Source organism: Corylus avellana, chromosome 3 (assembly GCF_965113065.1).
Source record: "Corylus avellana chromosome 3, dhCorAvel1.hap1.2, whole genome shotgun sequence".
Classification (NCBI taxonomy): domain Eukaryota; kingdom Viridiplantae; phylum Streptophyta; class Magnoliopsida; order Fagales; family Betulaceae; genus Corylus; species Corylus avellana.
The window spans coordinates 35,810,495-35,834,161 of NC_142492.1; the positions used below are offsets into that span (position 1 = coordinate 35,810,495).

Here is a 23,667-nt window from a genome sequence, read left to right on the forward strand (position 1 = left end):
ATCGCAAAGTCAAACGGACGATGTCTAACTTCTTGTTATAACTTATACGTATGGATTAATGACAAGGTTACCAGCCGTTAAAAAAGAAAAAAAGAAAAAGATAAGGTTACCAAAGGGGTAGCTGTTAAAGTTTGGTTTAGCTCTTTAAAAGTAATTTTTAAATTTATAATTAGTCAACGACCACCTTATATTTTTTAATCTCTGTTCAACAAAATTGGTTTCTTAAGCTAAAAGAAAACTACTAAAGTATTTTTGACAAGCAGACCATGTGGGAAAAATCTAACATGTGCAACTCAAATTTTACTTATTTTATTTTATTTTTATTTCTAGAAAGATGTGTAACATATTTTATTATATATATTTTTTTTCTGAGCAAGTTAGGTCCTAACTATATTTTATTTATTTTGCGTCATTCTTTTTATTAGTGTTCTTTGAGGCCATCATGCCCACTTTACAACATGTCAACAACCCGTGACAAGCCACTGTTAGAATATTTTCAAATTTAATATAAAGTATATAGAGATATTCTTCTTTTCATTCTCAATACCATCTCTTCCAAGTGCATCTTGATTTTTTCAAAAATAAAAAAATAAAAAAAAATTTAAGGAGAGATGGTCTGGAGATGGTTTGGAGAATGCATAGAAGCATTCCTCAAGTATATATAGTTTTATTTTAGGAACATTCCTTTATGAAAGACAGTAATAAATCTTAAAAGAAGAGAGTCCACCTGAAAAATGAGAAGAAAAAAAAACAAAACAAAACAAAACAAAAACAAAGCATTTAATAATGCCAATTCACATCAATTTATCCATCTTCTAGATTTGCAAATCTTTTTTTAATTTTTTTTTTCTTATTTCTCAATCAAAATCAAAGGAAAGCCCAAGGATATATATATATATTTCAGGAAATCAGGGTCATGGAACCAAGCTAATATCCAGAAGAGGAAAATTCTCAATGGTTTATCTATAAAAATCTTCCCATAGGCCTTTCAGTTTCATGTTCCTTTTGTTAAGAACATTATAAGATGAAATTCCTTTCAAGCCCTTATGTCCACACAAGGAGAGGAAGGGAGATTAGAACTAGTGACCTTCGCTTCATGAGGCGGCCGATTGAACTACCCCTTGGAACACCCCCACCTTCGTTTTAGGCATTATTTCAAAGATTAAAACAATTATATCAATATAAAAACAGGACAGAAGTGATAATATAGCAACCAACTAGCAGGACAGCCAAAAAAAATAAAAAACTATATTTGGCAGCCTATATTAATATTATCATAATATTTTAATAACACAATTCCATCACCTAAGTTTCCCTGAAAGAATTTTAAGGTAGAGTTTAATATGCCAAAGTGGTTGGTTCACAACTGTCTTGTACACAAGCCAGGACATCTCTGTAGTCCCTAGATATGGTGAAGGAATCATATACATCTCCGTCGCGGCTTTTCTTGTACTCAAAGAGGAGAGACGAATGGTTGAATGCTGTCAGTTTGCCAAATCCATGGTCATAATCTTTGTAAAGACTCCATTTGGGTGTCACTTGGCTGAACTTTGATAGGTGGCTCCCTGCCCCTCCAACAACAACATGGATTGTTCCATTTGGAGGGCCTGAATAATGAGATCTTTCTGAATTCACGCATTGATTCTACACCGCCAGCAAATTAACAATATAATATATTAAATACTTTCTCTTCTAAAATAACAAAAAAAATGGAAACTAACTTTCAACAACCCTGCTGCAATGAGCCGATTGATGTATGCATGATGAAAAAAATCTACACATGCATGGATTCATAGATCCTCAAGCTTGTTTGTACCTGGTAAATGGGGCATGACCTCTCATAGTTATGGACATGGCCATAAAATGCAATGTCCACCTTGTACTTCTGCCAAAGCTTTTGCATGCTTTCCCTTCCCATGGGCTCTTCAAATGATCCCTCCAAGCCATAATAATAGTCAGAAGAATATCCAAGGACACGATGAGCAGCAAAGATCAACCAAGGTTGTTTCTGTCTATCTACAGAAGCAAGGCAATTCTCAATGAATCTGTACTGTTCCGATCCCTCCCTCCAGTCATGTTCAGTATCGGCTACACAGAAGTGAAACATTCCATAATCCGTGGAGTACCTGTGCATATTCATAGTTCTTATTTAAGAAATTGGACAAAAAAGCTTTTATAATAGAATTAGAAGGCACTAATCTACAGCAATGATGAAAATAACAGACCAAACTGCTTTGTTTAACTTGTTTGCGGTGGAATAGCTTATTCTTGTGATGACCCATTTCTATGTAGCCTATCTCTTGTGTCTATCACTAGTTCCGGAGGAAACTCTCTCTTTACAACTTAGATATAGAGAGGTTTGTATGTTTGTCTATGTATCTTTGAGAACCATTCACACATTAAGACTACTATAAATACTTAAAACTAATTATAAAGTAGAATGCAACTCACCAAAACTTAGCTCTATTCTCAGCAGGAACATAGAACATGGTTTCAGCCAGCACACCACATTCTCCACCTGAATCCATATGGTTATAGAAGGACCCAGAATTTGGCCAAGTGCGCTCGTGATTACCACTGCAGGAGAAATGAAAAAAAGATTCTTCAACCATAATATCTAAAACCAAACTATGTACAAATGGGTATAAGTTATGGAGGGCACAAACCTCGCAATCATATATGCGACTTTTGATGCAATGGGCTCCACCTGAGAAGTGAATTGGTCCCATTGCGAGATGTATCCATTTGCATATGTTATGTCTCCAATATGGAAAACTATGTCAATGTTTTCCAAGTCCTTGATGAGTTGGTCAGTAGTGTTCAGTGAACCTGGTTGATAGTTACTATACTCATTTGAGCCATCACGCTCTCCCTAAAAGACATAAAAAGAAATGATGATTGCTTTATTTGTGCATCAAGCACAAGAAACTCTATTGACTCAAATTGCCTTTATAACAACAAACACGCACAAACAAACATGTAAATGTTAGGGAAAGCCTAGCATTTAAGTCTTGAATCCCTAGCTACAGTCTAGTTCATCAATCAGAAAATGAAATGGGTCATGCTATTCTTATCCTCCTGGTTTTTCAAGTCGATGAATTAGGTGGTGCCCATCAAACATTCTTCCAATATGGCCTTCTCCAGTAAAAGGATAATATTATTTGCCAACAACATAAGGAGTTTATGATATGGACCAGAAAATGAGAATAATAGAATAAAGAGAATTTGAAAGCAGTAAGGAATGATCTGATCAAGTTAAAAGACCAAAGGGAATGACAGGCCTAGAAAATCGTTCTGGCTCATAAAATCCAACAGTATAATGTCAGATCTCATCACTTCTGCTATATTTTATGTGAGAAGCCACCAAGATGTTATTTGACGTCTTAATTTAAGGATGTCCTGTACTTGGTGTGTAGTTAGGTAACATTGAATTTCTCCTTCCAAAAAGATACGACTAAGTTTATTTTCTTTTTCTTTTTTGTTATAAATTTCTCCAAGTCAATACAGAATAGTACCTTCCCCATGTCACCAAATATTATAACTCGCTGTAATGAGTCCTGTCCAGGATATGGGGATGATTTGAATGAATATAACTTGCTCCGGATAATTGAACCACTAGATAAGATATGGCCCATCCTGTAAGTGTACCTGAAAATAGATCACAACAACCTTCAGGACAGATAGTCATAGAATGGTCTATGTCAAGGAAAAAGAATCTTGAAATGCCTACACAGAGTTTGGCCACAAGTCCTTCAAGAAACTTGTGTGTATGAAACCAGGATTGCGCCAGCCAACTGTCCGTGCAGGTGAACCTACAGAGCAACAAGGAAACCCCTTATGGAACAGACCTACATTCTGCACTAATTGCACTTTTGTATGCAATAGGGTCTAGGTTGTTAAAATTTTGTGAGAGTGATAAGAGTCCATGTTCAAAATCTATTACAAGCCAAGAAAATACACAAATCGGCAACCTAACTATCAAACATAAACTCTTGGACACTAGAAAAAATGGCCACCGTGAGCTGTTATTTATTTAGAAGAGTTTTGAGTATCATTAAAAGACATAAGGAGAAAACACACAACTTGAAGTGTCCTCAAATAGCATAGATAACTAGAGAAACTGATTAACATGCAGTCTTGGATAAGTAGAATTCAATAAGGTATGTTTGATCAGAAACTAGTGATAGAGTTAGTTGAACACTGCAATGAATTGCATGCAATTCACAACTGATGATTGCTTTGTGGTATATCTCATTTAAATTGAGAGTTGACAATCAAGGTACGTTGGATTATAACTAAAATTAACTTTGCACTATGATGCAATCATGAGTAGATGAACTTTGAATCATACCGCACATGCTGTTTCTAGTAAACGTCAATGTTCCAGCTGGGGATCGAGTTGGAAATTGTCGCTTCAGACCCCACTCAACAAATGGAACAGCTTCATTTATGCTATAGCCACTTGTCCAGGTAACTGTCATCTGCATGCTTAAGTTCATATGTCACAACAAGGCATAAACACTAGGTTGACCAGTGAGCATAACATTGACGTTGCAATTCTAGGATTATGGTAAAACGTACTAGCATCAAGCACCTACGGATTTAATATTCATTCAGAGCATTCTGTCATGTGAAATATTATCTTGAAAAGGAAGCCCTCAGTATCAAATATATAGCTTTGAAACTCACATAATAAAAGTTTTCAGAACTTGGAAAAAAAAAGAAAAAGAAACAGTAGATTTAATTTTAACAAATATATTGCTTTGGAACCCAGATGTCCACGAGACTCTTTGATAGGGAAAGATCAGTTAAGATAAACTTACCACATCCCAAGACTTCCCCTGAGCAAGGCGTGGATATAGAGGTGCTTTAGGATTGACAAATGAAATGGAATTTGAAACTGCTACCAGTTTTGGCTGCAATAGTAAACATGTAATTATTAACAAGTCTAGATTGCAGAATCAGCTAGAAGCAACTTCAGAAAGATCTATGTTACAATTATGGTTTGAAAAAAAAAGAAGAAAAAGGAATATTTGTAGATCGTGGACACACATTTGACAACCCGCCTGAAAATAATGCGAAGGAGAAATCTGCACGCTGATTGATCAACTGGAACTTCAGAGAAGCTTTGCCTGTTTTTGTATATTGTGAATTGTAGTTATTCGCAAACATATACTGGGACAACAAATTCAACACACATAGGTTAGAGGAGTGTAAACGAAATTTTTCTACAAGTCACTGCAATCTTAATGTACGATTTACATCTTACACACCCTACACACCTTTATCGGTGCTGTGCATATGTATGGAGTCTGTTCTTTTGGGTCATTTACTGGTGGACAGGTTGATGAACTGCATCAAAATAAAACTCCTTACAATTTCTGCAATGATATATCATGCACAATTTCCTACTTGTGCTGTAATAAATAGGCATGATTTTTGGTACCTCAACTATAGTTGCAACAATATTAAATGAACTTGATAATTTGTATTCCATTGAACTAAATTCAATTAAAAATAAAAACAAAAAGCTAAATAGTTCATAGAGACAGGGATGAACAATACTTGAAATTTGCAGGAGAAAAAACTCCAACCCAATCATTTGTGGACGGTTCAGGGTTTACAAGGTCCACCTTTACCCATTGAGTGTCCTCCCCCTGTAATAATATACATAAAAAACACATTACAAAACTTTGCACCTCCAAAAAGGGTCAAAATATGATGATCACAGAAATCCAATGCAGTATCCAAACTATTATAGATTCAACAACCGTCAAGGTTATAAAGAAAAACCCAATTAACAAAGACAATATATTTAATAAATGGAAAATCATAATATGCAGCCAAAAAAAAAAAAAAAGAGTAAATTTTGCAACCATCATCTCATTGGTGCACATATGGTGCCAAATAGTGGTCATAAGTCTAACACAGTAAAATTGCTGGTTTTCTATGAATGAGCCAAGTAAGCAGTCCACAAAAATATTATAACAGTAACAAAACAATATCAAATTGCAATACCATTGAGCATATAGTGTATGAAATTTGTTACCTTTAAGCCGAGAAGGGAAGGGTAGGCTGTAATGGAGGAGGAGTCATTGAGAGCACGAGTGGCTTTGTGAATGGCAATCTTCGACAATGGCTGCTCCCCAGAGCCATTGTTATCAGCCGAAACCAAGCCAAGGCCGAACCCCACAAATCCCAAGAATACCAAGAGGAGCAATAAGCTCTTTTTCAGTTGTAAATCCATATTTGGACCTATAGCAGAGATCTCTGAAGCCAAAACCCTTAGATTTTGTCGTTTGTATTTTTCCTCTTCTTTTTGGGTGTATAAATAGATTCAAAAAGTTTGGATAGTGTTTGAATCCGAATAGGATTCGATTGAGATCTCCAGGAATTATTCAAGTCTTTGATTTCTTTTCTTTTCTGGGTTTTCAGTTTCATTGGTTAAAAAGAAGTAATAAAGAGACAGAGAAGCAAAGAAAGTCGGCTTGAGATTTAAGAATCCAACCGCCAACTTTCTCTTGCTCCTTCTCACTCCTTCAACTCTGTCACTGAGTCGACGTAGGATTTTATGCAGAGGAGTATAGATTACTAGATCCTGCGTGATTATCTTCGGATTAGAAGATAAGGAGTGGGCATAAAGCAGTTTGTCCCGGCACGTGTCCTACAGTATCCAGAGTCCCACATCGCCTACTCCGAAAGAAATCGAAGAAAGTATAAGAAGTGAATCTTAATGAATTTGGTTTTTTTTTTTTTTTTTTTACACTCACCAAGTTGTAAAAAGGTTTTACGCCTAAAAAATTAAATTTTAAATTTTAAATTAATTAAATAGTTAAATTTAACCTTCACTCTACCCCTCAAAATTCAAATAATTGTTTTGCAAGGATAGAATAAACATCAGATTATTATTTTGTTTTTTTTAATGAAAATCTTACACGATATATTTTTTTTTTAAAACAAATAAAGCTTGACTGAGCCATTGATTTTCGTTTTCTAGTGAGTTAATTTTTAGAAAGAGGCTAAACTTATTATTTTACAACTTATTAACACTCGTCGTCCACATATAATTGAAAAGTATTAAATATTTTTTAGTAGTTCGGGTACAATTTAACTAAATTAGAAATGAGTCCCGTTAGAATTGGAGTATGTGTTATTATGGAACGCGTGTCGCTGCCGACGATTCAGTTTCAACTCAATTGGACCCAAGCCCAACTCCTCATTGAGATCCACAAATAGAAGTAAAATCAGTACTTCCTCTGTCAAACCCCCGATGAGGTAATAAAGATGGGCCTAATTCCAAGCCCTGCAAAACATTGAAGGGCCATAAACGTAGACCCAACCCAGATGAGACTCAATGTTTATTGCCACTTCATATCATGCTCATGGCCCATGGCCCATGGGATTATCCCAAAATTGTTTTGTTTTGTTTTGTTTAAAACTTATGGCCTGTTTGAGATTGCGTTTGAGCGGCCTAAAGATGTTTTTAATACTCAAAAACTCATTTGAAAAAAAATTTGTGTTTGGAATTGCGATTTCGCAAGAATAATCTGCGTTTTTAAAAGATATTATAAAACGTAAGACGTTTGGCATTGCGATTTAAAAAACACTTAATTTAAAATATAAAAAAAATGTGTGATTTCAATAAGCAGAGTAGGGGGTGCTTATTTGAAAAAAAATGCGAATTTAAACAAAAATTATGAATTTGCATAACAAATATTTAATAAAAAAGTATTTTTTAATATGTTTTACCAAAAGCTTTTACGATTTTAAAAAGTAACGATTTCAAAAACCTTATTTTTAAAAATGTTATTTTTAAAATTGGACTTATTGAAACCGCAATCTCAAACAGGCCCTTTAAGAGTGTTGTCGGAAATAGAGTACATCCTTAAAATATCTTTATTTTTTGGTTGACTCTAGTAAAAAATAGGAAAAATATCTTTCCTTTCACATGGGACAATAAATACGCAACCTCCGGTCCGGCCTTGGATTATCAAATACGATGGAGACTTCTTGGTCAACTATTGAGGTTTGGCAATTCAACATGGAAAATCCACCTTTTTTGCAAACAAATTGGGAAATCCAACACTTATTTTTTCTTTTCAATAACATTGAACACAATCATTTGTTAACATCATTTTTGTTAGGAAAACATATTCATAGATTACTTGCTCTTCCTTTATATTTTGATAATTTTCCTAAAAAATGTTTAGTGATAGCATGAGCTAATTAAGGGGCTTTGAAATAATTTCATTTAATTATATGAAATACAGTGATCTTTTGTTCTTTTCATCTTTTGTATGAACACAATAAAAGAAAATTTGTGTCTATTGTTCCTCTCTCTGTCTCTCTTGCATAATTAACAATTAAATTTGATAAATTAGCATGCCGAATATTCTGGGTGTCTTTGATATAATGACTAGTAAAAGTCAACATACAGCCTAGTTGACAAAGTATAGCGGAAATAGTAAGAAAATGTGAAACACAGGATTGCCTAGTTGGCCGGCTTAATTGAATTTGAGGAACTGAGAGGCTGAGACTTCAATGTACAATTGTTGAGGTTTGAACTGCTTGGTTACATAACCTATGGAGAGCTTCTTCTTCGTGTCCCTGAAAGTTGCACTGATATTGTTGTTGGTGCTGCACTGTGTTGCAGCTCATGGTAGACATGGAGTTGGGGAGCAGCCACTATCCAAGATTGCCATCCACAGGGCTCTCTTTGCGCTTCATGATAATGCTTCTATCAAAGCAGAACCAGCCCTTCTTGGCACCAAGGTAACACACACACTCTCTCTCTAGCTTTCTCTTTCTTTTCAAGAATCAAATTGAAGGTGAAGTGTTAGAAAGAATGATTCACAGATAAAAGAATGGATTTGTGTATCAATTCTATTGCTTTTTGGTATTATGTTTATGGGGTACTATCTCATGTTGGTGTAATGGCCATTCATCTATCTGCAGTGTCAAATTGTTGGCCTGTCTATGGCTTCAATGTCACATCAAGATGGGTAGATATATTATGTTCATATTATAATCTAGAGCAAGATTCATATGATATACTACGTTTATTGATTACAAAGACTTCCATGCATAAACATATTGTTTTGGGGTTGTGTAGATCTGATCTTTGACTACCAGCTTTCAGTCAAGTGTCTCTTTCTCTCTGTAATTTTATATAGAGTTGAGACATAGCTTATAAGCAGGTCCCACCTATTTACATTGCAGAACACTCTGTGGTACCTGGATCATATATTTTCCCCAAAGATACAGCTCTTTGTTCTAAACAAGTTGATTTAATATAGGATTAGTGATGTCTGACTGATTTATGCGCAGGGGGAAGATTCTCAGTGGGTCACAGTGGAACTTGTGTGCCCTGACCCTTCTGGAGATGATTGGGTTGCAGTCTTCTCTCCAGCAAAGTTCAAGTAATGTTTGCATTACTACCTCTTATGAATTTCCTTGCTGCTCTTTCTGTACTTAGTTTGACTGCTTGGAATGGAAGATTAAAATTCACAAATTTAATATTAAACAAAAAACTTGTATTCCTTATTACTTGGGGTTGGCTAGCTGCATCAAAACATAGGACCATAATCATGCACATCATTGTTGATGACTGCATAATGTTAGGATTCTTCCATGTATATTTTTTAGAGCTTGTGGATTGAAGTTATGTCATCATGTACAATGGCAGCTCATCTACTTGCCCACCTGGTGATGAACCAAGACAACAGGCTCCAAATATATGCTCAGCTCCAATAAAGGTAATTATTATTGCAATTTATCCTATGTTGAACTCAAGTCGATTTTGAACCATTTGCATTTGTCTTTTCTAACCAATTCCATAATGATTGTTTTTCATTTTCAGTATATGTTTGCCAATGAATCCAACTCTGGGTACACAAAGACAGGGAAAACATCTTTGAAATTTCAATTGATCAATCAGCGGGCAGATTTTTCATTTGCATTATTCTCAGGCGGTTTGTCAAATGTAAGTCCTTGTGTTGACCTGGTGCATTGAGTTTATATCTTTTAATATTCAAATCCTAAATCATTCAGAAAAGCCAAGGAGACTTCCAGTGTAGACTAAGTTTGTATTCCTGTATTTCAGCCAAAACTGTTGGCAGTTTCAAATATCATAAATTTTGCAAATCCAAAGGCACCACTTTATCCTCGCCTCTCTCAAGGGAAGTCTTGGAATGAAGTAAGTTCATTATCTTTTTTCTTTTCAAGCATATCTAAATTCTTGATACACTAATCTAAACAATATTGATGATCACTTAAGCATTAATTCTGTTAGTGTCAATCAGAAGGTAAATTGTTTAATGTAAACATTGTTCTGCTATTATGCAGATGACAGTAACCTGGACAAGCGGCTATAACGTTATTGAGGCTGTACCTCTTGTTGAATGGGGTCTTAAGGGAGAATCTCAAACTCAATCCCCTGCTGGAACATTGACTTTTAAGCGAAATTCCATGTGTGGTATGATCTATGCCCTCCTCTAATTATTACTGGGAAAGAAAATTCACCAAAGAATATGAAAATAAAAATTAAAGTTGTGCTCTTCATTCTGCAGGTCCACCTGCACGAACAGTTGGATGGCGTGATCCTGGTTTCATTCACACAAGTTTCTTAAAGGAATTGTGGCCAAACTCACTGTAAGCATCATAATTAACAAGTGCTTAGATAGTTGTTCTGTTCCCAAGGCTCTTATGATGATTGTTTATTCAGGTACACTTACAAGCTAGGTCATAGGTTGTTTAATGGTACCTATATCTGGAGCAAGTCTTATAATTTCAAGTCATCACCATATCCAGGGCAGGACTCATTACAGCGTGTTGTGATATTTGGTGATATGGGAAAGGTATTATTAAGAGAATTGAGTTGTAGAAAGTATAATAAATGAGGAATGAGCTGCCTTCTGCTATTAACATTGATCTCCATATATACCTTGAAAGATATAGTGTGTTGTCTTTTCTTTTTGTTCTGTCCTCCAAGTTATCAAGATTAATACTATATCATTGGTGAACAACATGCATCAAGCAATGTCTTCCAAACCATGCCCTTTAAATTCAATAGTACCAATTTATGAGTGAAACTAAGAATAAAAACCATTATTCAAATATTCAGTGAGTCCATAATTTTTATGACATTGAACTGTTCCATGTACTAGATAGGAGATATTATTCTCTCTTTTTTTTTGTTTTTCACTTGTAAACAAAAAATATTTACACTTTGTCCACATGTTTCAGGCTGAACGTGATGGTTCAAATGAGTACAGTAATTATCAACCAGGTTCACTCAATACCACAGATCAACTCATCAAAGACCTAGACAACATCGACATAGTTTTTCACATAGGAGATATCACATATGCAAATGGATACATCTCACAGTGGGACCAGTTCACATCACAGGTGGAGCCCATTGCATCAACTGTACCATATATGATTGCAAGGTTCGCTTGCTTGCAATATTGTCCTTGCTGCTTTGCTTGTATAGCTATGTTTTAAGCATAAAACCCCTGCTATCTTTTGGACCTTACATGTAGTACTTCTACAGTGGCAATCACGAACGCGATGCACCGGGGACAGGATCCTTCTATGACTCTAATGATTCAGGTGGTGAATGTGGTGTGCTTGCTGAGACCATGTTTTATGTTCCTGCTGAGAACAGAGCTAAGTTTTGGTAAGTAATGTCATCTCTTTTTTGGCTTATCAACGTTTGGTAAGCAACTGCATTATCTCGAGTTGGTAATTGGGGGGAGTAGAGTGTTGGATTTAATCAGCTCAAAATTTTACAAATAGGATTTAGAGTCTGTTTAAGATTGCGTTTGAAAAATAGAGCTTTTAAGACAAAAATCACTTTTTGGCAAAAGCTTCATTTTTAAGCTTTTGTCAAAAGTGCGTTTTAGCCATTTTTAAACTTTTTGAACCCTTAAAAACGCTTTTAATTTTTTTACTAAACGACTATTTTTTTCTTCAACCGGACTTTTTGAGTGTTAAATGCACATTTGGGCCCCTCAAATACAATCCTAAACAAGTCCTTAAAGTGTTTTATGTGGCAGAAGAATTACAAGGTTGATTAATTTCTACAAGAGAGAATGAGCAAGTAGCTTGTGTTAAGGCCAATTTCCAAAATTCCCTTTGAATTTATTGTTGATTGGTATCTGCATGCAGGTATTCAACAGATTATGGCATGTTCCGCTTCTGTGTAGCTGACAGTGAACATGATTGGAGGGAGGGTTCTGAACAGTACAAGTCCATCGAGAATTGTCTTGCAACAGCCGATAGGCAGAAACAGCCATGGTTGATCTTCATTGCTCATCGTGTTCTTGGTTATTCCTCCACATATTGGGAGGATGGCTCATTTGGGGAGCCCATGGGAAGGGAAAGCTTGCAAAAGCTCTGGCAGAAGTACAAAGTGGACATGGCTTTCTTTGGTCATGTCCATAACTACGAGAGAACATGCCCCATATACCAGGTATATATGGACAAGACAAGTTAAAATTTTACTAAATGAAACACCCCAAAAAACAGACAATACTGTGAGTAAAGGGTCCATAACAACTCATGTTCTAAGTATTTCCAAATGAACAAGTTCTTAATTACCATTGATTGCCATATCTGTTGATCACTTGATGTTTATGTGGGGGTGATGCAGAACCAGTGTGTGAATACAGAAAGATCCCACTATTCAGGCACAGTGAATGGAACAATCAATGTAATCGTTGGAGGGGGAGGGAGCCACTTATCGGATTTCGGACCGGTTCAGACCAGTTGGAGTCTCTACAAAGATTCTGACTTTGGCTTTGTCAAATTGACTGCATTCGACCACTCATCTCTTCTCTTGGAGTACAAAAAGAGCAGTGATGGAAAAGTGTATGATTCCTTCACCATTTCAAGGGACTACAGGGATGTGTTGGCCTGTGTACACGATGGCTGTGAACCAGTCACATTAGCTTCATGATTCAAATGTAATTTATCCCTAAATGCTTTGCTTGTGAAAGAACATGATCCCTCCTTATATAATGCAGAAAATGCTTGAGATAATATATCTTTTACTGCAAATTTCCGTGACATTAATACCTTCAAATTTAATTGTTTAGGTCCTTAGGAGCATATTCGTCCCTTCCAACGGCTAGAAAACGATCAAAACTTCATCCCTACATATTAATCCCTTCCACTGTATTATTCATATTGCTAGACGTATTGTGCCTAATTATGTTAATTAATGGGGTTTCAGTTTGGAGGAATTGGAGAAACTGCTTTCCCAAATTTTCTGAAGTGTTCTAACCCACGTAAATCATCAGTGGTGTGTCCCTGAACTATGTCAATTAAAATCTAAAAATCCAACGGTCAGGATGCTAATGATCATGATGGCTTGGAACGAGTTAAGCTAACCAGCAGAGTAGGCCCCCATTTTGATCGGTTAGGATCTGTGCACAACAGTACCTCGAGTCCCAAAAAACACGTCACGTTACTTGATGTGATATAAGTATAATAAATGATATAAAAAGTAGCATTACTTTTAGGTCAAGCGAATAAATGATGACGCATGGTAAAGCTTGAGTCAATATTCGGCTCTCAAGTCGGGTATATTTCAATGAATAGCAATGCTTAGCTTAAAAAACCCAAATAGAGAAAAGAATTACTAAGTAACACACTTTTATTTTATCTATATTTTATTGGGTTGATACGGTAGTTGTAAAAGAATTTTGCGTATATCGTGGGCTGGCCTGTCTCATAATCATTCAAAACGGAGAAATTAGTGACGACTTTAGAGACACGTCAAAATTAATACTTGCTTCATGAGAAACACACAGCCGAAAGCTTATAATATATATATATATATAGAGCAAATGTTCTTCTATATATGAGTGTTCAAAAATATTGGAAAGCTTATTTCTTTACCAAGAAAGCCAAGTTTTTGAAGGTCTTTCTTAAATATTATTATAGTAAGACTATAAACAGTCCGATTAGAAGTTTGTTTCTGGCATGGCTGATGGCTCCATTAAAATAAAGGAAAAATATTTACAACGGTTAAAAAACAAAACATGTAAAACAACATTGCATTAATTCAAAGATGTGACTTTCCTTAGTCCATTCCATACAAACCAATGGTGTACAACTTTATTATAATTACAACAATATATCTAAAGCATCACAATCAACTAATTAATTTGACTGTTAAAATAAATTAAAAATGCCGTCCGGCCAAGAAGTTCAAAGCTAGGTTAGAGAATTTCCATTCGGTTTGACTAGTTGGAATTTAAAATGGAAATTAAAAAAATTGCATCCGGCTAAATAATTTTGAAAAAAAAATTGTTAATTGTTGACTCATCAAATGTAAAAACTAAACATTTTTTTTACTTTCTAACATTCGTTCTTCTATATCTCAATAAATAACAAAGAATAAAAAAATAAATAAATCAGTGAGAAAAAAATATGTAAAAATGGAATAATGAAAGTTGATAACTAAAATAGAGAGTCTGGTCAATATAAGTGCTTTGGAAAAGTTGATAATTAAAGTAAAAATAAAAATTAATTAATTTTTTTTAAAAAAAAAGGAGAGTAATTTTTTAGCTACAATATAATAGAAAAAAATTGTTGAATTGAATGTGAATGCTCAAAGTTGTATGAGCCAACTATATATATATATATATATATATATATATATATATATATATGTCACGTTTTGTCTTTATAATGCTTTTTTTTTTTTTTGTTCTATTCATCAATAACAATTAGGGAGTTTTCAAGGCATAACTCAATCAGCTGTGAACATGTTAGAATTCTCCTTCCGTTATGTGGACATGTAAAAAAAAAAAAAAAAAAAAAAAAAAATAGTATTACAAAGGAGAATCTTTGTCACTCTAATCCTTAAATAATCAAGAAAAATAAAATTTTGGAGCATGTTTTTAAACACAAAGTACCAAGCAATTCATTTTGCAATTAATTATGCACAATAGTTGTCACATTTAAAGACTTCAAGGCCGTCCACTTTTCAAAGAGAAATAAATGCTAATGGAAGTTAAGTGGTAGCCACTAGCCGACCATCCACACACTTTATTGTCTCTGTATTTTTTTTTTTGAATATGAATTGACAAAATAAAAATAAATAATATGATGTTTTTAGTCATTTTGATTCAATTTCAATTAGAGCATGTGTGTTGTTACTAAACTATAAAATATGAATAATTATTTTATTTTGCTCCCATCTATTCTCAGTAATAATTATTTCATTTTTTAATGGAATACACATTTTGCAAATCAAACGATCTCTTAGCATTTTTTCCATTTAAAATATGTCACATCGGTTAATGTAAAATGAGTACGATAAATGAGTGTAAAGATCGAGTAACATTACTCTTTAATCAACTTTAGGTTCATATATCATTAGCGCTTCTAAATAATATTATTATCTTTTGCCAGATCGAGTTAGTGTATAAAATTGCTATGGCTTTGCTGTCCCTTTCAATACTAAGAAAATTGCTATGACTTTGCCGTCCCTTTCAATACCAAGAAAATTGTTATGGCCGCTGTCACTTTCAACACAATTCTTAGTGAATTCTTATGGTTTCCGCTCTATATATATATATTCGCCTATACCTATAACCATTCAATTAAACCTTAAAGAGTGTTCTGTTTATCTGTAAGATTTATATGATTTGATCGCATTGGGATAGAATTTGTCAAACTTTTGTTTTTGTTTTGTTTTTTTTTTTTTTTTTTATGTGTTTGTCTTGACATTGTAAATCAGCCCAAGTTTGACGTTGGCCATGGCTGCAAGAGCAGGAGATACATCCTCAGGTGGCATATACCCTGCATGGCCTCCTTCATGTGAAGGTCATGGAAACACTGAAGAAGCATGTCCCAAATGCATGTACATGAAGTATGAGCCCGAAGAAGTGTTTAAGAAGATTTTGACACCAAGTGACGTAAAACAAAAAGGAAGCTATAGGCTTCATTTAGTGAAGCCACCTAGAGCCAAATTCTGCCTCCCAGCAAATGGAAGTGAAGTCATTGTCTATGACGTTCAAATGAAGCCCTGGATAATGGGCTTTCGTACAAGTCGTGGAAGCGCTTTTCTCACCCGAGGGTGGAGTCAGTTTGCTCAGGCGAAGCAGTTAAGTGAAGGAGATTCAATAACCTTTTATGAGCTGAATTGCAAGAAAAGGACAGGGAAAAGGGTGTTCATGATTGGAGCCTCTCGCAAAGAATGTATTCAGATTCTTGGAACTCCAATAAATTAGACAATTGTTTTGTTTTTAGCCTCAAGGGTGCATGGGAAAAGTTTCTCTCAAAACCTACTTTGTTTTTATTTAATTTGTAAGCAACTTTGTCTTTTGTTTGTTATGCGGCGTCATGAGTCTCATTTTTATTGTATAATTGGATAAAGGTTTTCCTTTCTTTTGAGCTCAATATTATTGTAATAAAGTGAATATTTTATCTGTGATTTCTATGCATCTTCTGTTTTTATTTTTGCATATTTTAGCTCGGAATGCATGCATGTGCTCATATGCATGTATTCTTCTTCAAACATGATTTTGCATGAATTTATAGTAAATTAAGGTTGTATTGTCCCCGGCATCAGTACTCAAAACGAAAAAATGAAAAGAAATGGTGATGGTATATAAAGAAGCCCTAACCACCAAGGTGGTAGTCGAGATGGTAAAGCAGCCGGGTAAATCCCCCCCTCCAGGGGCACGAGTTCGAACCCGCTTGCGGTAGTAGTGCGTGCTCAAATCTGGGCTTTACCAACTCGCACCTTTGTGGGGCTGTGGTGACGGGCTCGCCGCTTAGGCAGTAGCTATGGCTCAAACCGGACATTCCATGGCGAGGGGGGGCCCCTATGGTCACGCCCAGAGGGGGAAATCTACACTGGTCGCCCCTCCCCCCTCTTTTTAATTAGAGAAAAAAAAAAAAAAAAAAAAAAAAAAAAAGAAGCCCTAGGCATGATGATTACATGTGATGAGAAAAAAAGTACGTACTGATGCTTGGAACCCTGCATCTCCGTACAACTAGCTAGTTCTTTATATACGTACTATCAGCATTTGGTTTTTGGTAGAATTGAAACTCAATTTAATTACTAATTTGGTATTATGTTTTTGCCCCTTTTTATTTGTTTATTTATTTTTCTAATCAAATGCGGATGTTTTTGCCCCATTGATTGAGATATGTTGTAAACTAAGTGTTTGTGACATATATACCTGAGTGGTTCTGTGACGTTAGACTTGATTTATCAAGTCAATGTCGGGCTCAGCAATATATTTCTTGTCTTTCTTGGATTGCTTTTGGAGAAAAAGAGACTTTTTTTCACCGACTTGAAGACTTTTTTCTCACCGACCTCACTCCCTTAAATATGATTTAATTATTTTGTCCACAAAACTTCCAATTGGTGTTTAAAAGCTAATAGACACGTATCACGGTTGGCTTCATTGATTTGTTGATTGAGATGTACGGACGTGATTAGAGCCGCAACTATTGACCCAATTAAGGTTAATTTGCCACGCGTCATTCAAACGATTGATCTACTCATCTGGCTTCTTGCTATACTCATCTTGTATTTAATGAACAATTTTATAATATATAATCAGAGGCATCTTTATGCTACTCATTCATGGTTGCAGTGCAAAATGTTCCCTATCTTCAAGCATTGAAATTTTTAAGATCTTTCTTTTCTACTTTGATATGGACAAAGAATCTTCTTCTTCCATCAATATTATTTTCATTACAAATATTTAAAGTTTATGTTTCTAACGGTCCATATAATATTAATATTGACGTACGTTTTTAAAAAAAATTTAAATAATGTAGCATTATATAAACCGTCAATTACAATATATAACTTTAAATCCAATTTTATTTTGTAGTCTCCATGTATCCCAAACTCAATCATTGTTGGAGAGGATGGTTAGGTTTTGGTGAGGCGTAAGGAGAAGGATTCTTGGATAGCATGGATGAATTGGAAAAAAATAGGCATGGCAAAAGAATGGGATGGATTGGGGTTTAGGGACCTTGAAATGGTCAGTCTTGCTCTCCTAGCTAAGCAAGGTGGAAGTTACTACGAAGACCCAATTCTTTGGCGGCAACCATTATAAAGGAAAAATACTATCCGCAAGGAACTTTTTTGGAAGCCAATTTAGGCCAAAGACCCTCGTATGTGTGGAGAAGTCTCAGGACCGCTAAGCCTCATTTAAAGGAGGGCCTAGGATGGAGAGTGGGGGATGACCTCTCAATCCGTATTGGGGAGGATAGGTGGATCCCAAAGACCTTGATTCACGAAATTCAATCCCCAGTCAGAGTGCTTAACAGAGAGGCGAGGGTGAGTGAGCTTATAGATTTTGATACAAACTGGTGGAACACAGAGCTGGTACACAATGTCTTTAATGCTGATGAAGCAAAGGAAATTTGTGGCATGATTGTATGTCCAAGGAGCAGAGCTGACAAAATGGTATGGGCGGGCACAAAGGATGGGGAGTTTACGGTTTACAGTGCTTACCATATGGCCAATGAGGGAAGTATAAGGGATGAAGGAAGCTGCTCAAATACACAACAACTGCGAATGCTTTGGAAAGGAATATGGAGCATTAAAGGGGCAAGAGTGGTGAAGACGTTCATGTGGCAAGCCTGCAAAGACATCCTGCCGACGAAGGAAAGACTCTTCAAGAAACACATCACCCCAGATCCTCTATGCCCCATATGCAGGCAGGAAACAGAAACATTGGGGCACATTCTGTGGAGCTGCCAATTAGCAAAAGACGTATGGATTGAGTGCTCCCCTCAAATCCATAAGTGCACCAGTGACGAGGTGGAGTTCATTCTAGTGGTTGAGAAGTTACTGGCAAGGCTGGACGAAGATCAAATGCATCTTGTGGCTACAGTTGCGACACAGATATGGTTGAGGAGGAATGCAGTGATTTCAGGGGTGACTTTCTTGACCCGTCCCCCTTAATGCGCATGGCAAAAGCCCAAGTGGACGCCTGTTCGGAAGATGAACAATGCCAAAGGCTCAAAGCAGAAGGGAAGTGGCACCCAAAGGACCTGTCAATGTTGGCTGGCTGAAACCTCCTTGGGGGACAGTGAAAGTCATTTGGGACGCTACAGTGGATAGTTGGCGGGACAAGATGGGGATAGGGGTTATCATTCGAGATCATGCAGGAGAAACAGTTGCCATGATGTGTGCCAACAAGGGATATGTTACAGACCCTACACTGGCGGAAGCTCTAAGTGTGTGGCAAGCAGCAGATCTTGTAAGGCAACTGGATATGCATAGAGTCACTCTTGAAGGGGACGCTCTATCAATTGTCCAAGCCATGCAAAAGGAAGGAGAATGCTGGAGTGCTTTCGGCCAGGTGGTAAATGACGCGAAAGAGATGATGAATAGATGTCAGAGTTGGGGAGTGCAACATGTCAATAGATCTGCCAACGAAAGTGCCCACCGCTTAGCAAAGATAGCGCTCATGATGGATGAGAACAGACTCTGGAGAGGACATTTCCCTTCTTGTATCCAGGATTATGTTTGTACAAAACCTTAAGTTTTCTTTTGAATGAATGATGAGTACCAATTAAAAAAAAAAAAAAAAATCTATAATGATGTTCTTAGGCTCTTAGCGCTGGGCGCAATAAGAGATTTGGCCCAAGGCCAAAATGAAGGGAGAGGAGATTGACGGTCAGGATTTTGCGATTTGGGCCGGATCTCTTTTTGTAGTGGGCTTTGGGTTCATTACTATTATCGGCTTATCGCTGTTTTCTGTTGCCATTGTGTTGTTGTTTGGGGGTTCTCCTTCCATGTATTGTTTGTGTCGTTTTTCTTTATTTAATATTTTATCTTTGCCTAGGAGAAAAATATAATATTTTTTTAGATAATTCTATAATCTACCATCTCTGAAAGATCTTTAATTTTCTTTAATTTATTAATATTTAAATTATATACTAAGATAAAAAAAATATTATTTATTTCTTAAAAATTATAAAAATAACATTTTATAAACAACCCTAACTTATCTGGGATTGAGGTCCCCACAAAGGTATTGTAAGGGCCGCTAATTTTTAAAATTGTGACCACTTCTTGAAAATGAACGGTCATAATTTTGACATGTCATCCATTTTGATAAAAAAATAATAATAATAGAAAATGATTCTTTAGGCCATTCATGCACTCAAAGATGTGGCTGCACCATTATTAAAAAGTCTTAAGGGGAGTCAATATCTCCTAGAGTCTTGAGGGGTGCTCGATTGCCACTTACCTAGGGAGGGGCAACCTTAAAGAGTAGGAGATTGATCAACTTTCGGTGAGGGGATGCTGCCCTTGGAATATGATCGAGGGGCAGTCTGCCACCCCTCATCCTCTATATATATATTATTGCCTTTTTCTTTTTCTTTTTTTTTTAAAAAAAAATAAAATAAAAGTCGTGCGTAAAAGTATAATTTTACAACAAACTGAGTCATCTGCCTTACTATATACTAATCGGTCATTGGTTGCGGCATGAATCTAACGATTTATATCAAACAACCAACCAAAATGATCATTTTGAACATGTAACGTAGTGTTGGGCTAGAGATTTAAAAAGATCAAGAAGATACTTTGAATCTTTGATACTTTAGGGACTAGATTGCAAAAATTACAAACTTCAGAGCCTAAATAAGTAATTTTTTCTTTCATATTTTACTTCTTTGTTAGTAATTTATTTATTTCCTTTCGACCTAGCTAACAAAATTTTTATCCCAACGTACAATTCTAACTCGTATATTGAAATATCCATTGAGAAATCAGATCAAAAAGATATATATAGAACGTACATTAGGGCACACCATATATAGGGGAGTCCCCCAACAAACCCGCACACACAGAGCTAGAGGGAGAACAAGACAACAATAATTAATTAAAGCAACAAACAAGCCATGCAAGGCCAAGAACACAAACGGAAAACTGACAACCTGAAAATACAGCAACACATTACAGTTGCAAAAATAGTAAAACATTGGAAAATAAACCAAACCATTAGGGTCTGGTCTTTGTCAAATCTAAACTACGCTTGCCAAAATTAGCTCATCATCAATCATGAAGAAATTAACTTGCCCTTGTTCCACTGTTGCACGTGTACTTCTAAAATTTGATATTCTGTCCTTTCTTTCACGAACAAATCGTCTCCACCCTCCCATGAGAATTGAGATGTCATCTTTCACCAGTGGTGTTTTTCAAATCCATCTTCCAGGAAGTCATAGAAGAGAAGTTTGATTGGAGTCGATCCGTTGATGGGGACAGACTTTGGAAACATCCGACGGCGGTAAATAGAATTTTTTCTAAATCATTCCGTGACAACTCCTTCTTGATTGAACAGCAGTTCACTCTGAAAATTGCTACGCACGTATAATATTCCATAGATGCGTCTCCTGGTATTGCAGCCATAATTTGGTCGACCGATCGATCTCACTTCCTTCCCAACCTCTAATTATTATATCAGAGGATAAAGAACGAAGTGAACTTAACGAATTTTTCATCTTTGTACCAAATAAGAAGTCAAACAACAAATCGAAAAGTGAACTTCAAAAATTAAGAAAACTGCAAAGAATGAGACCGTAAATTAATGTTTTAATTTAGTACTAGGAATCTTTTGTTGTAATAGAAATGTCATGAATGAAAAAAATTAATTCATTCTTTAAAGGAATCAATTATAAATTTAAACAAAAATTGAATGTTGCAGAAAGTCAAACTTAACAATTTAAATTATATATCAAGATGAACAAAATTTTCCTTTAAATTGGGTCGGATGAAGTTCTTTCAACTTAATCTATAGAACTTACATGTGTCTAAAATGCTTACAATGTTTACATGCATTCTAACACAGTCGAGAGGAAAACTTTGTCCTATCAAAATATCCATGATCAAAAAATCAAATTATATAAAACATTAAAGAAAAATAGAAAAAATCTTACTGATAAACAGAAAGTATGGGTGCTTTAACCGCCCGCTAACCGCTAACCGTTATAACCGCTAACCGCTTAACCGCCTAACCGCTATAACCGCTTTAACCGCTTAGCTGTTAGCGGTTATTGGGTTTACTAACCGTAACCGCTAACCGTCTTTTTATATAATATATTTTTATAATTATAATTATAAAAATATTTATACATATAACATAATCACTTTATCATTAAATCACAATTTTTTTTAAAAATAATTAAATCACAATTTGAGTATTAATATATTATCACTATAATTTATATGATTATATCATATATTCACTTGATCATTAAATCACAATTTTTTTTAAAAATAATTAAATCACAATTTGAGTATTGATATATTATCACTATAATTTATATGATTATATCACATGATCAATTGATCATTAAATCATTTGATTATATAATAATAAATTATACATATATAATATGACATAACTCTTAAGAATACCAATTCATACTAATACAACAATTAAATATCTAGAGACTTATTTCCAATGTATGTTATAAACTTATAAGTCTATATATGTTATAAGTCTATATAAGTCTATATATGCATATGAATAATATAAATGTATAATATCAATACTTAATCATATGATTCAATGAAAATTCAAATACTTTATTCAAGACTTCAAGTGAATCATATTATTAATGTACAATGATGATATGATTCGTATAATATCAAATTAAGTAATTGACATTGGATTAAACAATGACCAATGTGTTACTTATAAACACAATTTAAGTATTAATGTATTATCATTATAATTTTAGTAATTTATATATTATCACTATAATTGATATGATTAAATCACATGATGACTTGATCATTAAATCATATGATTATATAACAATAAATAATACATATATAATATGACATAACTCATAAGTCATAAGTCTACAAGTTAATCATATGATTCATGTACAATGATAATCACAATTGATTCAATTGAATTAAACAATATATTACTTATAACTACAAATCTACAATTTAATTAAAGCATTATTAGATACTTTAGGAATTTAGGATTTAGGAGTTTGAACATTACCATTTACCATTAGATATTAAGTTCAATTCAAAGAAAAAAGATTATAAGTAAATATGATAAGAATTTAAATAATTAATCATATGAATCATATCATATAATTTAATGAGACTATATGATTATATAATATCAAATTAAGTAATTGACATTAGATTCAACAATGTGTTACTTATAATCACAATTGAAGTATTAATGTATTTTTTGAACATTTTTTAGAAAAAGAAATTTAACCATTTTTTTTTTAAAAAAAAAAAAAATTAACCATTTTTTGAACAATTTTGAATTTTTTGAACCATTTGTAACAATTTTTTAAAAATTGTTACAAATTAACCATTGATGAAGTTTTAATGTTTTATTTGTATCATTTAATGTTTTATTTGAACTTATTTTATATGCTTTGTGTTGAACTTTTTTTATATATTTTTTTATATGTTGTGACAGTTGTCTGAATTCTGAACTTTTTTTTGTATGTTGTGTTGAATTTTTTATTTTTTATTTTTTAAAAAAAGTTAACCGGTTATGATTTAATATTTAAGGAAATTTTTTAAAGTACAAGTAAATATAAATTTTGGGTCAAATATTTTTGATTTTTCAATATTGACTCTTTTTATAGCAATTGGGCCCAAGAAGATATTAAAAATACAAGAAAAAAAAT

General features: G+C 34.5%; 4 protein-coding genes across 5 annotated transcripts; 3 read left to right on the top strand and 1 right to left on the bottom strand.

The window, feature by feature from the left end:
- Positions 1–1,235: 1,235 nt before the first annotated feature.
- On the bottom strand, positions 1,236–6,598 carry LOC132173953 (putative inactive purple acid phosphatase 27). The gene is made up of 12 exons (XM_059585645.2): positions 6,050–6,598; positions 5,566–5,657; positions 5,283–5,352; positions 5,053–5,175; positions 4,824–4,916; positions 4,352–4,481; positions 3,731–3,812; positions 3,516–3,648; positions 2,667–2,872; positions 2,452–2,577; positions 1,817–2,126; positions 1,236–1,644 (listed from the first exon to the last, which is right to left on the bottom strand). Exons 1-12 carry the CDS (start codon positions 6,245–6,247, stop codon positions 1,339–1,341), a joined length of 1,869 nt encoding a protein of 622 aa, XP_059441628.2. The 5' UTR covers positions 6,248–6,598; the 3' UTR covers positions 1,236–1,338.
- Positions 6,599–8,277: 1,679 nt separating this feature from the next.
- On the top strand, positions 8,278–13,038 carry LOC132173954 (putative inactive purple acid phosphatase 27). 2 transcript variants are annotated; one of them, XM_059585646.2, is made up of 12 exons: positions 8,278–8,772; positions 9,328–9,419; positions 9,686–9,755; positions 9,860–9,982; positions 10,103–10,195; positions 10,345–10,474; positions 10,569–10,650; positions 10,724–10,856; positions 11,245–11,450; positions 11,555–11,680; positions 12,172–12,475; positions 12,656–13,038. In XM_059585646.2, the coding sequence occupies exons 1-12, from the start codon at positions 8,584–8,586 to the stop codon at positions 12,959–12,961; spliced, it is 1,854 nt and encodes a 617-aa protein (XP_059441629.2). In that variant the 5' UTR covers positions 8,278–8,583; the 3' UTR covers positions 12,962–13,038. The 2 variants fall into 2 exon arrangements, with proteins under 2 accessions (XP_059441629.2, XP_059441630.2); XM_059585647.2 differs by lacking the exon at positions 8,278–8,772 and having other exon boundaries at positions 9,337–9,419; positions 9,646–9,755.
- Positions 13,039–15,773: 2,735 nt separating this feature from the next.
- Positions 15,774–16,247, top strand: LOC148587130 (B3 domain-containing protein Os11g0156000-like). Its single transcript, XM_088514500.1, has one exon. The coding sequence runs from the start codon at positions 15,774–15,776 to the stop codon at positions 16,245–16,247; it is 474 nt and encodes a 157-aa protein (XP_088370626.1).
- A 2,748-nt stretch (positions 16,248–18,995) lies between these two features.
- LOC148587131 (uncharacterized) lies at positions 18,996–19,532 on the top strand. The gene has a single exon (XM_088514501.1). It carries the CDS (start codon positions 18,996–18,998, stop codon positions 19,530–19,532), a length of 537 nt encoding a protein of 178 aa, XP_088370627.1.
- Positions 19,533–23,667: the final 4,135 nt, after the last annotated feature.